Source organism: Ambystoma mexicanum, chromosome 4q, assembly GCF_040938575.1.
Source record: "Ambystoma mexicanum isolate Mex_15411 chromosome 4q, UKY_AmexF1_1, whole genome shotgun sequence".
NCBI classification, from domain to species: Eukaryota; Metazoa; Chordata; class Amphibia; order Caudata; family Ambystomatidae; genus Ambystoma; species Ambystoma mexicanum.
Window position 1 is genome coordinate 1143182859 of NC_090928.1, and position 12136 is coordinate 1143194994.

The window sequence follows — 12136 nt, forward strand, 5'->3', positions numbered from 1 at the left end:
GCACGTCGCCATCTTGAAATATCCGCGAAAGGCGGAACTGCATAAAGACCATTGTGGTCTCAATTGCCATCGCTGAAAAGGTGTAACAACAAGAGTGGGTTAAGAAGTAATGAAAGACTGCCTGGAGAGCTTCTAGGGAGCTGGATGCCAAAACCATTAAAATGTTATGTAAATATATAAGGATGTCCCTCTGTTGGGATGAAATAACCCCCAAGCCTGCATATGGATGTGCATGTGGTATTTCTACATTTTGCAAATGGGGGCCTTGCTTGGTTGCAGGGTTTGTGGTATGCATGGAACTTAAGATCTGTTTCTAATGACTAGGCCGAACGGCTGCTTCAGGTGTACTTTTGGATATAACATAAATGCTGCTTAAATGTTTAAAATCCGGAAATTAGCCTTGACACTAGCTGGTCTTCTTAACACCAGTAAGAACTAGCATGTTTAAATGAATGTTGATGTCTTCTTTGTATAGGCATGTAAACTGGTGCTGGGTCTTGGTATGGCAGAATATTTCCATCTTGCTCCAAACAGTAGTTCTCAAACAGCACATACCTTTTTTCTTATGGACTCATATAGCAGGTATGTCTGTATTGTATTTTGGGCCGTTAGAGTCTTACTTTTTGGCTGGAGTAGACAGATTGTTAGGGTTACGCCGTTATCTTGTACATTGTTTACAGCCCTTGGTAACTGCGACTTGAAAGTGTGTTTTAATACTATTGATGATACGATGCAGATAGTAAAAAGATCAAAATAATGTTAGGGGTCAACCTAGACCATGTAATATGCAGGCTCTGTGCCTCAGCTGCTGATTAAAAATGTTAAAAGTAGGTAATCAGACAGCAAAGGCTAACCGCTCACCTTATATGAGTTGCACAATGACGGGGCCTTCGGCTTACATGTTTTTTTTTTGCTGGGCCTAATCTTTATGGGGCAAACACAAATGTGTACCTGTAAACGTAAAATCCAAAGAACGGCAAAAACCAAAAGTATTGGCTTTGCCAATGCTTGTTTTGTTGCGTTATGTAATGGTGTGTGTATTCGTGCATGGACTTGAGAAAAGGAAAACTACAACTACCACAATGCACGGAATAACCCATCAGGAATCAGCGACTGACACCCGCTGTACGAGAGCCCAGTAATTTCAGCACTCATTTAACACCATCTAAGCAGGGCTGGATTTAATTTTCATTTCCACAGCCCTGAATTCTTAATTGAAAAATGTACAACTATAAGTTTCAGATGTCTCTAAAGAATAGACAGGATGGGCTACTTGCTCTTGCCACGAGACCTCCGCGCTTACCACGTTACAAAACGTTTTCCAAACACCTGAAATAGTGCGGCGTGCCTCCCTCCCTCTTGCTGGGATGCTGTGCCGTGGGGCATCACGCCGGGCCCTCGAGAAGCAGCTGCCCGAGGTCTGCGAGGCACGCCCCGAGCCTCTCCTGCCGCCACCGGTTTATCTCGAGGCCGAGCAGCCCTGCGTTTCACAGCACCGGTTTCCCTTTAAATGCAAAGCCCGCCCCCTGCTGTTGACACAGTCCCCGGGCCCAGCCAATGGGAGGCGCGGCTGGGTGTGCTGTTTGCTGCAAGTTTCACATTGCTGGAAGACAGGGCGAGGAACAGAGCGGCAGTGTGCATGCATGTGTGCGAGAGTGAGTGTGGTGGCGTGGATGAGGAGGAGAGGGAGGCAGGGGGTGGCTGCTGCGGCTGCTGCTGGCAGAAGCGATGGCATCATAGCAAGTTATCATGAACTGAGCAGGGGGCTGGGGTCTCTCTCTAAAGGGACTGTGCCATTCCAAACCATATGTTCGCCTTTTCGTTGCAGTACCCTGCAAACTGATCTGTTTCTGGTGTTTTTTTTTTTTTAAGAGGACGCATAGAAGTTTTCATATGCTTTGAAGAAACTTGAAAAGAGGAACGCTTGGTTGGTTTGCTACATTTATAAAAGCTTCGGTAGCAGCTTATGCACTTGGAAACTGCCCTACTTTCTTAACGCCCTGCCCCCACGACTCAACAGATTTGCTTTATTGTTTGTGCATGTGTGTGTGTGTACGCGCGTGTGTGTGTGCGCGCGTTTAATCCTTTCACAGCCTTTGGATTAATACAATGCTGAAGACCCTAACCAAGAAGCTACGGAACCAGAGTTTAAGTGAAATCCAGCCTTTCAAATTGAAGGTAAGCGGTGCTCACGTTTGCACTTTGTGAGTTGTAATGCACAACCCTTGTGGCAGCTGGCTGCAGCCCACATGGGGCGGTGGAGCTGTGTTTACTGCCCCCCCACTCCCCCCCCCCTTGGGACAGAGCTCCTAAGAAGAAATACCTCACCTGAAAGTATATTTAGATGGATACTCGTTAAACATGGCTGGATTTATAAAGAGGTAGGCCAGTCTCGTTGAAAGCACACTTAGAACGGGGTGTCATTCCTTGAACTCGCGTTGCCCTTAACTTGGGGGCTGTTATACGTTGTATCTGCAGACGTGTGAACAGGATAATTTGCACGCTTTTGGCCGGATCACATTGAGGGCACTAGTGACTGGCCGTTTTGCATGAACGTTTACACCGAAGGAGGACTGTATGTTACTTGCATAGGTGCTAAAGTATTTTTTGTCTTATGTACACAGATATATTCTTTGTTTTTTTTTTTAGAGCAAATAAATGCGGATTGTTTGACTAAATAAATTCCAGTATTATCACTTGCACATAATTCTGCAAGTAGTGTGTTAAGTGTCTACATAGTGCCTTTATGATTTCTGAATGTAGCCTCCCCGTGTGTTAGCCGACTGCTGTCGCCTTGCCAATAGCGAAACACTGGCCATGAGGTTTGGGGCTTGGCCTGGAGAAGAAGTTGTGTATTGCCTATTGTGGGGGCAAAGCGGCCCATATTAGTTATGGCACTGGGCACACTGGCTACTTTGTACAAAACAATACTTTTCTATTGGCATTACCTGTGTGGTGACAAGTGTTGCCAACCGTTCGGAGGTAAATGCCCTTATGATGGTTGTTACAAGGTAATGGTTTGTGCTGGACCTTGTTGCACAGTAATCTGTTTTGTGCTAGCCCTTCAACTCGCATTAGTGACTTGTAAACGCCACAGCGGTATCTGTTGCCCTTGCTTCCACCACGGTGCTATGGAAATTATACATTTGTTAACTTTGTGGGGGCGAGAATAGCGTGCTTCTGATTGGCTGCATTATCCAGGGCGCCTTGATATCTCACTCCACTGCATTTTAATTATAAAGTTGGAATAAACGTGATCGGAATCCTTAACTGACTGGCCCCATTCGCCCACTGGACATCCACTGTCGGTCATTTTATACCATGCGGGTGCCTAGTCACAGGCGGCCACTGCGCAGGCCTGCGGCCTTGCTGGAGAGCGAGGCATCGCCACTTCACACGCACAGTGACGCTTTCCATTTCCTCATCCACTGCGCGCGTGGGAACCCCCGCTAGAGGGCGCCAGCGAGAGGCCTCGGTGGGGGCAGCCTGAACACGAAGGCTTCCTTCATTCTGCCTGCAAGTTTCCAGCCTGAGGGCTGGCGACATGGTATACGATAGCAGGAGCTCGGCGGAAGGCAATGTTGCCATTGCCGACGGGCGCCAGACGCCACTTTTGTAGCACGTCATTATAATTCCGCAGAGGTCCCTTTATGCTCCTTCCCACGTGTACTGAGGGGAAACTACAGCCACTATTTGTTTTGTGTTGCTCCCAGTGTTCTGTCCGCTGCAAAATGCACACTCTGGCCCGTGTACTCTCTCGCCTAAGCACAAAAATCCCTCCACGACATATGTTACGTCTTCTAAAATAAAGCTGAGAACTTCTCTGTTGAAAAATGTAGGTGGGCGTCTCCTTTGTAGAGTAAACTCACTGTTTGGACAGCAAGAAGTTAAGCAACTGGACTTTTACAAATATCCTTTTCACCTTGGCAGTGACTCCATTGCCCCCCCCCCCCCATTGTGAAGGCAAATACCTTCCTCAGAAACCATGCAGGGGCGGGGCAGCGTTTGCTGCTTGTCACTGCCCTGCCTCTTTACAGTCAGCAGTTCAAAGCTGTCCCCCCGGGGTCCGTTTCTATCGGGCGGACCGTTTTATACAGCGTTTCTGCTGCTCTGGCACGCTTTGGGTTTCGTGATCTCCAAATGATGCTCGTAGAGAGAACGTGTCTAGTACTTCCCAAAAAGCTACTGCGCATTGGCCAAATAGTTGGCGACCCTTGACCAATCAGATGGCAGCAAATATCATTGGTGCATCCTGAATAAAAATGGCGCCCCGGCACAGAGCTGATTGTCCTGGTGACTCCCTCAGCCGATGTGTGCGGAGAAGAGAGGCCGGTTCATGACACCAGAGGAGACCAAGGGTGTGACATTAAAGTACATGATTTGATTGGTTTGGTTGAATGAGCCCCATTGCTTCAAGCCTTTGCAACCGGCGACGATAAATCATTAGACCTGGAATGTATGACTTTTGAAAATTATCCAATATAATATCTGGGATAAAGTACCACTTACTGTAATTTATAAGGATATTGCAAGTCACCGAGGAGTTCTGTGACCAAATAGAGGAATGAGGCAGATGGCAGAGTTCTTTTAGAAGGTCACAGAACGCGGAGGCGACCTGCAATATTCTTGTACATATGGTAAGGTGTCGTTTATTACTTAAGTGCCCACTCATATTGTCATTCCCTTTTTAATACCTCTCTTTTGCTTAATGTAAGAGATCTTCTATTTGCTGATCCACACAATCAATGTAGAATTTGTTTTGGATTTTTTAAAAGCCAATATGTAGCTTTGAATGTTTAGCAGATTTTTAAAAAAAATAAAATGCATTAAAAGTTTTCATTTTGTACTTTAAGGTGTGCAATAACACAGCTTGCTCACACTGATTAAATTTCAGCAGTGCACAAATTAAACATTTACCATAAACAGCGCCTTAGCAGTTAATCGCTGTAAAGTGTCACAGAAAACTGTGACAAGCCAGGAATTTGAAAAACTTGTAATGGCTTTACCTAACTGTTGCAGTGACAGATATGAATATGAACTTTGCTGGCTGCAGCAGGCATTGTGATGTCACTAATGAAGCGTAAACATGTATTGCGGAGCACATATGAGTCATGTTGTTATTACAGGTCAGCCAATGGGGCAACCCGCCTTTAATAACATTATTTCCAGGCATTTATACGGCGGACTGCAGTGGATTGTGTTCACGTGTTGGGACTATCCTGGTGAAGTCTGTCCTTGCTGGCAACCTTTTGGATATACAGACATTGCAGGCTGCCATGTTTTATAAATGAGGCTTACGGTTTTATGCTATTTAATTTTCTGCCATTTCCGTCTATAATTATCCATATTTATGTTTTGGCCTTTCTTTCTGTATTTATCCACATTTATTTTTTGTTATATTGAAAGATAATTTGCAACTAGTATTTTTCTGCATTTATTATAATAAAAATGCATTTATTAAAGCACACGTGCAGCCATATAGGAAAGAAATGCTAGCTCAATTTTTTTCCATTACAACAAACTGTTGCACCTGTGACTGCTGCTGCCTTAAGATATATGCTGTCCTCAAATTGAATAACTTTAATGCTATTTTTATGCAACTTTTACACTCTCCATGCTGCCAATCTGCAATGCGATTGGCCTGTGATGTATGAGTGACATCACAGAGAACCATACAGAAAGCAGATTGATTTATGTGTAGAAATCAGTAAAAACGTTAAACTGGAAGCCTTAATTGAGTAATCAACTATGATATTTTTATGCAAGTTTCGACTCAGCCCGTCATACTTTTTAAAGTTAAATAAATTGAGTAATAAAAGAAGTTACTATTACAATTTTCAGAAGCAGGACATTGCCTCTGGATAATGTGCCAGAAAGCGAACATGAGGAAAACATGTATTAAAGACTACATGTCTGCAATGGGAACCACCATCAGTTTTTGAATTCTGTGCCTCAGGATGCCGCTTAGATCACGAGCAGTGGACTGTCCAACCAGTGCTTAGCCATGACAAGTCCATTCGGTTATGTGCCATGAAAAGGCCACCAAACTATTTTATAGTTTGCTCCTTTGTATAGCGCTTCATGGCAGGATTCCTCCAGCATCTATGGGCTAGAATATTAGGTATGAATTTACTGTTCGATGGTGCTCAATTCATCTATCCTGAAAGGATAAAGTGCGAAGTGAGTCAGACAGCCAGGCCACTGACTGCAGGTTGCACATACATACTTTCATTATGGCTGGTAGACCCAATGCCTACCAGCAAGCCACTGTAAAACCCATTCATTTGTGGAATGCCACAGGGGCAGCACGCGCACACACAATCTAGTCTTCAGTTACAACTAACGTACAAGGCCTCAGGAAGGCTGGCGGCTAAGGGGAATAATGCGTTGCCATTTATGAACACCTCACAACAAAGTTGGGTCAGGTAGGGGGTGCACTGGACGGGTAGGTGAGACCCAAGGTGGGATCCACCCACAGCTTCTGGCTTTGCACTTGGGCCATACCCTCCTCTTCTAGCCCAACTTCACTGATGGAGGTCCCCAAACATAGAGAGCACTACCTGGGGAAAATTGTAATTTTACAATGGTTTAGTAACTGAACTTTGGAACTATATGCAGGGATTGTCTTGCCAGAAACCTCAGACTCTTATCATTCTCAGATATATACAACAGTAGAAGCTACAATACAGTCTCATGATTTGCAAAGGAGGGCCTCTTCTCGGGAATATTTCGGATTGCATCCTCCAAGCGGGCCTTAACATTTGGACTTGCCGCTAGCCGTTGGCGAGTAATAATTGACTCTCTTGGCAACTAAGAACGAGTGTGCAGGTGGAGAATTGAAGGCGAGTGACTTTTCAGGTCTGGCTAGTAGGTTGCAACTTGATATTTTTTTACCCCTTGCTCCAATACTCTGTCTGTAGTACTATGGTGACACCCACCTCAGTGTTCAGTTTGTTAAGGTAATCTTTGCATTTCTGGCATTTGACAGCTACCTTGAATATGCATTTTGTATTTTTTTGGGTAGGCAAACTGCCTATTTTGTGAGGGATTTTTCTTTTCAATGTGCATTGAGGCTAGGGAAGCTCTGTGGGGCTTATTTTATGCAAGTCACAACTCTGGTTTTCTACATTCCTGTAACGTTAGTGTGTTGCGAGGCACTCTTGGGTGCGGTGCTCCAGCCTAAGCAAGAAACTGGGAACAAACACTTTAAAGTTATAGTCATACTCGACATGGCTGTTGTCTTAAGACGGCCTGGAAAGTCCCAAATTACACAGAGGTTCTGGAGCCAGATCAAACTGGGCTCAATAACAGAAATGGACAAAGTCCAAGGCAAAAGCCAGCTTTATTATCCTCAAAATAAAGCGGGGACAGCATTGACAATCTCAACATGGTTATCAAGCAGTTTATTCAATATTCCTCATAACTGACATTGTGCACTAGCACTTTTTGGACATATCTAGGTGCAGAATGGGATTACCGTAATAAACAATCTTGGACCCAATAACCGAACAAACTCAAAGAATATGACAAAGTACTACTGACATCAATAAAATAGGGCAACCTGACGAACAGCAAATTGTAGTTCATGCACTCCGTTACATTACAGGTACACAAAGGCTTTATACCCCAATGTACTTAAGCTTTGATGTCATCCTACGTAGAATTTGCTATTGGGTTCGGGGATTGGTTGTGGGATCATGTCTACTTATAGAACATATAAGTGTTAGTGACTTTATTGGCTGCCCCTTGTCTGGAGAGCAAACCTCTAACTGAGTATAGTACAGATTATAGCAGCATAACAGCGAATTGGAATATGCAAAATTGTATGCTCATTGTCACATAGGCCTTAATGATAGGTTGGCACACTCTACCAACCTTGGACACTCTGCTCCCTAGCAGCATGTAAGCAAAACAAAACTAGGGTGCAGAGAACGTCGGACCACTGTCCAGTTGCCCCATTTAGTCTACCATCGCTCAGCCAAGTTTTCAGCCAAGGCTTTTCCTTTGTTTTGACCTTGCTGGATTTTCTCTTCTCAGGAACTTTAAGGGAGTGCAGGTACATCGTTCTCTTCGGCCAGGGCTTATGAATAGGCCTTGTTGTTTTGGTCCTGCATCACCTGTGAAGAGACCACGATTTTTGTCAATTTTGCCTTTTATTTAGTGCTATTTGATTCGGTTATTTCAGGTGTCATAACCCTCTTCGGCCTCTGGAGACTTGGTTGCTACGTCTTACATAGGCTTTTCTGCATCTTTTTATGGTCAATACTTGTCACTTGGAAATGTTTGTTCATTTACTTTAATTTTAGAGAAATATATCCTGTGTACATTGCTTATTCTTGGTAACTAATTCCTTTTTGTACCCTTCAGTAGCTTCTTGCTGTGGCATCCTTGATCTCTGTCCAGCAGCTATTCTTTGTTCATAAACCAATTTGTATTTCCAGCCTCTGTCAGCACTGCAACTCTGGTCTCTTTCCTTTTGAGCTCTTTGCTTACTATGATTGTGGGTCAGCATCCATCTTTACAAAATGATAACTTTATCCATGTCATGTTTTCTACTGCAGCAAGCTTCTATAAGTTTTATCTACCTTGCGTTTCTGCGTATATACATTTGTTATTAATCTGGCTACCTATCTTCTCACAATATTCTGTTAATTCCAGGTTACAAATAAAGAAGGTTGGGTATGCAGTGAAAGTACCATGAGTTCTGCTGTAATTGACTATTGGACTTCGGAAGTGCCGACTCTCTCTCTCTCCTAGCCATTCTCTTACTGTGGCTACTATCTATCGGCCACCTGGTCAAATTTCCTCCTTCCTCTCTGAGTGGGCTGACCTCTCCTCCTCACTCTTGTCCTCAACCACTCAACTCCTCTTTCTTGGAGACTTCAACATCCACCTTGATGCCTCCTGTCCCCCCACTGGACTCTTTCGTGACCTCTGCGACTCTCTCTCACTTTCTATTCTCCCGTCTGGGCCTACTCATTCTGCAGGGCACACTCTTGATGCTCTGATTTCTTCTGACCTTCCCCTCTCTGTCCCTCTCTCCACTCCTCTCTCCTGGAGTGATCACTTTCTCCTATCAAGCCACCCTCATCATTGCCACTCACCTTCTCGGTCATCCGACCCATGAAACGCGTGTCAGTTGAGGCTTTCGCTGCCACCTTCTCGCCCCCTCCCTCCCCCTTCGGCTGACTCCCACCCTGACACAGCCCTCTCCATGCTCCACTCTGCTATATCTGATACTCTTGATATCCTTGCCCCTGTCATGAGAATCCGCCTGAAGCCCAAAGCCAAATGTAACTCCTGGTATGACTCGGATCTCGTCACCCTAAAACGCAAGTGCAGGGTGGCTGAGAGGAAATGGCGTGCTTCATGTTCATCCTCCGATAAACTGGCCTGCCGCCTGCTCCAAAGGCAATACCGTCTCTCCGTTCTCACCAAAAAGAGAGCCCTTATCCAAGCCCGCATCGCTGCGGCATCCAACAACTCGGCTGAACTCTTTAAAATCTGCAAGGAGCTTGCCAACCCTGCTGCAGTCTCTACCTCTCCTGTCCCCTCCCAGGCCCTCTGCACTGCACTGGCCTCTCACTTCATCTCAAAAACTCAGGACATCCTGTCCTCACTCTCCTCCTATCACCTCCCTCCCTCTCTTCCCGACTCTTCCTCTGGCCCTTCTGCAGCCACCCCTCCTCCCTCCTTCTCTGCCTTTCCACTTTTTTCTGCTGACGAGGTTTCCAGACAAGTCCGATCTATGAAAGTCTCGTCTAAACAGGTTCACCCCTGTTCCTCCAAAACTATCAAGGACCACATCGACTCCCTGGCTCCTGCCCTGGCTGACTTTTGCAACCACTCCTTCGCCTCTGGAATCTTCCCTTCCCCCCTCAAGCACTCCCTTGTGCACCCTCTTCTTAAGAAACCCTCCTCCGACCCCTCCTGCCCGGCTAACTATCGCCCAATCTCCATCACTCCCTTCCTGGGCAAGCTCCTGGAGAAACTGTCCATCTCCCAGCTTAACCTCCATGCCGAAACTGTTGGTAGTCTCCATGACCATCAATCTGGCTTCACAGCGGCCAGAAGCACGGAAACTGCTCTCCTGAACATCCGTGAGGACCTGCTCTTGAACCTCGACTCCAACACTCCGTGTGTTCTCATTCTGCTCGATCTCTCTTCTGCCTTTGACACTGTCAACCATGCCATCCTGCTCAACCGTCTCCGTGATGGCCTGGGTATCACTGGTCAGGCTCTGGCATGGCTGACCTCTTTCCTTTCAAATCGACCCTCCCAGGTCCAACTTGGGTCCTTCCTCTCTGACATCTTTTTCTCCACCTGTGGTGTTCCCCAGGGATCTAATCTCTCTCCCTGGCTGTTCAACCAGTATCTGGCACACCTTGCCCACCGCATCGCCGCTCTCTGCCCCTACTTTCAGTGCTATGCGGACGACACCCAGCTCATTTTCAGGCTACCCTCGGCCTCCTCCTTTCCTTCCCTCATCTCTGACTGTCTGTCTGCCATCCAGGAATGGTGTGCCGCCAATGACCTCTGCCTTAATGCTAGTAAGACTGAGATTCTACTCATCGGCACACCCACTTCCTCCTTCCCTGTAGCTCTCTGGCCATCCTCGCTTGGCCCTCCTCCTGCTCCTACCTGCAAGGCAAAAAACCTCGGGGTCATCTTCGACTCCACACTCTCCTTCTCCCCTCATATATCTGACGTCTCTAAGAAGTCACACTACCAGCTGCACCTCCTCAGAGGTATTCTTCCCTTCCTCTCCTTCCCCCAGAAGCTCACTGTCTCCCGAGCCCTGGTTCTCTCGAAGCTGGACTACTGTAACAGCCTCTATCTTAATCTGCCTGCCTCCACTCTCCGCCCCCTGCAACTCATCCAGAACAGAACTGCGAGACTTGTCCTTGGCCTCAAGCCCAGGGACCGTATCTCTCCAGGACTGAAATCTCTACACTGGCTCCCAGTGGTTGCAAGGATTAAGTTCAAAACCCTCTGCATTGTCCACAAGGCCTTCTGGGGCCTGGGGCCTAAATACCTTCAACTCGCTCTTCCTAAATATCTTCCTTCCCGAGCCCTTCGCTCATCCATCTCCAACTCCCTCAGGGTCAGCCGCTTCTCGAAGCAACGAGTCGGGGGTCGATCTCTCGCCGTGGCAGGGTCCTCCCTCTGGAACAGCCTTCCTGCCTCCCTGAAACTTGAGGAGAACCATCTCCGGTTCCGGAAGCACCTCAAAACCTTCCTCTTTGCTTCTGCTTTCTCTCTCCCTCTCCCCTGCTAAAGTCTCGACATGAATCTGCACCGAATCTGCAACTGGGCCACTCTCACCGACCTCGGTCCTGGTCCCAGCCACTCTCCTCTTGCACTGCCTCCCTGGCAACCCCTGCACTGAGGGACTGTTCTCTGTATCCCTACAGCCCCCCTTTTCCCAGCACTTGTCTGCACTTACCTTGCACTTGCCACCAGCTGGCCCTATTTATTTACTTATTCTACTTACTTGTACTGCACTTCCTCCTTCCCCTTGCACTTTTCCCCTTCCCCCTTCCCCTGCACTTGCGCGGTCTGAATGTCACCTGGCCTAGTAGGATCGTTGTCTGTCTTCCCCTTGTTCCCCCCCCCCCCTGCCTCGTCGCGCCTTGAAACACTTGTGTATAGGCGCGTTACAAATGCCATATCATATCATAAAAAGCCGTAGTTCTGGCTGGCTAAGGTTCGATCTTGCGAATTGCAGGCTAGTCCCATTTCGGAGGCAAGTGCTTAATGCGTGAGCTATCCTCAACTTAAACAAAAATAAGCACTGAGATGGTTTCTGAGCCTTCTTGTACTTATAGGGCCTCATTACGAGTCTGGCGGTAACTGTGCTGGAAAAACCGGCAGGCTACCGCCGGACCCGTATTACCATTCCGCCTCTGTAATTCCCGGAATCACTGGGACATTATGACCCAGGAATTCCGGAGGCGGAATTCTGTAAGTGCCCATAGGACTCCAAGGGGATGGGGACATGGAAACGCTGGTTCTGTCTATGACGGAGCCGGTGTTTCCATTTGCGCCTGCAGGCGGGTGGCGTTACTCCCGCCAGGACAGACCGGGTGGGAATGACACCTCCCGCCTGCAGGACTCGTAATCTGCCAGTCCAGAA

At 47.0% G+C, this 12136-nt stretch overlaps 1 protein-coding gene across 6 annotated transcripts in view; it reads left to right on the forward strand.

Moving 5' to 3' along the window:
• Positions 1 to 1540: 1540 nt before the first annotated feature.
• The window catches only part of LOC138468255 (uncharacterized), a 733586-nt gene continuing 722990 nt past the window's right edge, over positions 1541 to 12136 (forward strand). For 2 of the 6 annotated variants that reach the window (XM_069608730.1, XM_069608729.1), the window contains exon 1: positions 1593 to 2178. In XM_069608730.1, coding sequence (XP_069464831.1) covers positions 2110 to 2178 — 69 coding nt within the window. In that variant the 5' untranslated portion in view covers positions 1593 to 2109. Of the gene's footprint in view, positions 2179 to 12136 lie in introns of all 6 variants that reach the window. The other 4 variants (XM_069608732.1, XM_069608731.1, XM_069608734.1 and 1 more) reach the window with 4 other exon arrangements.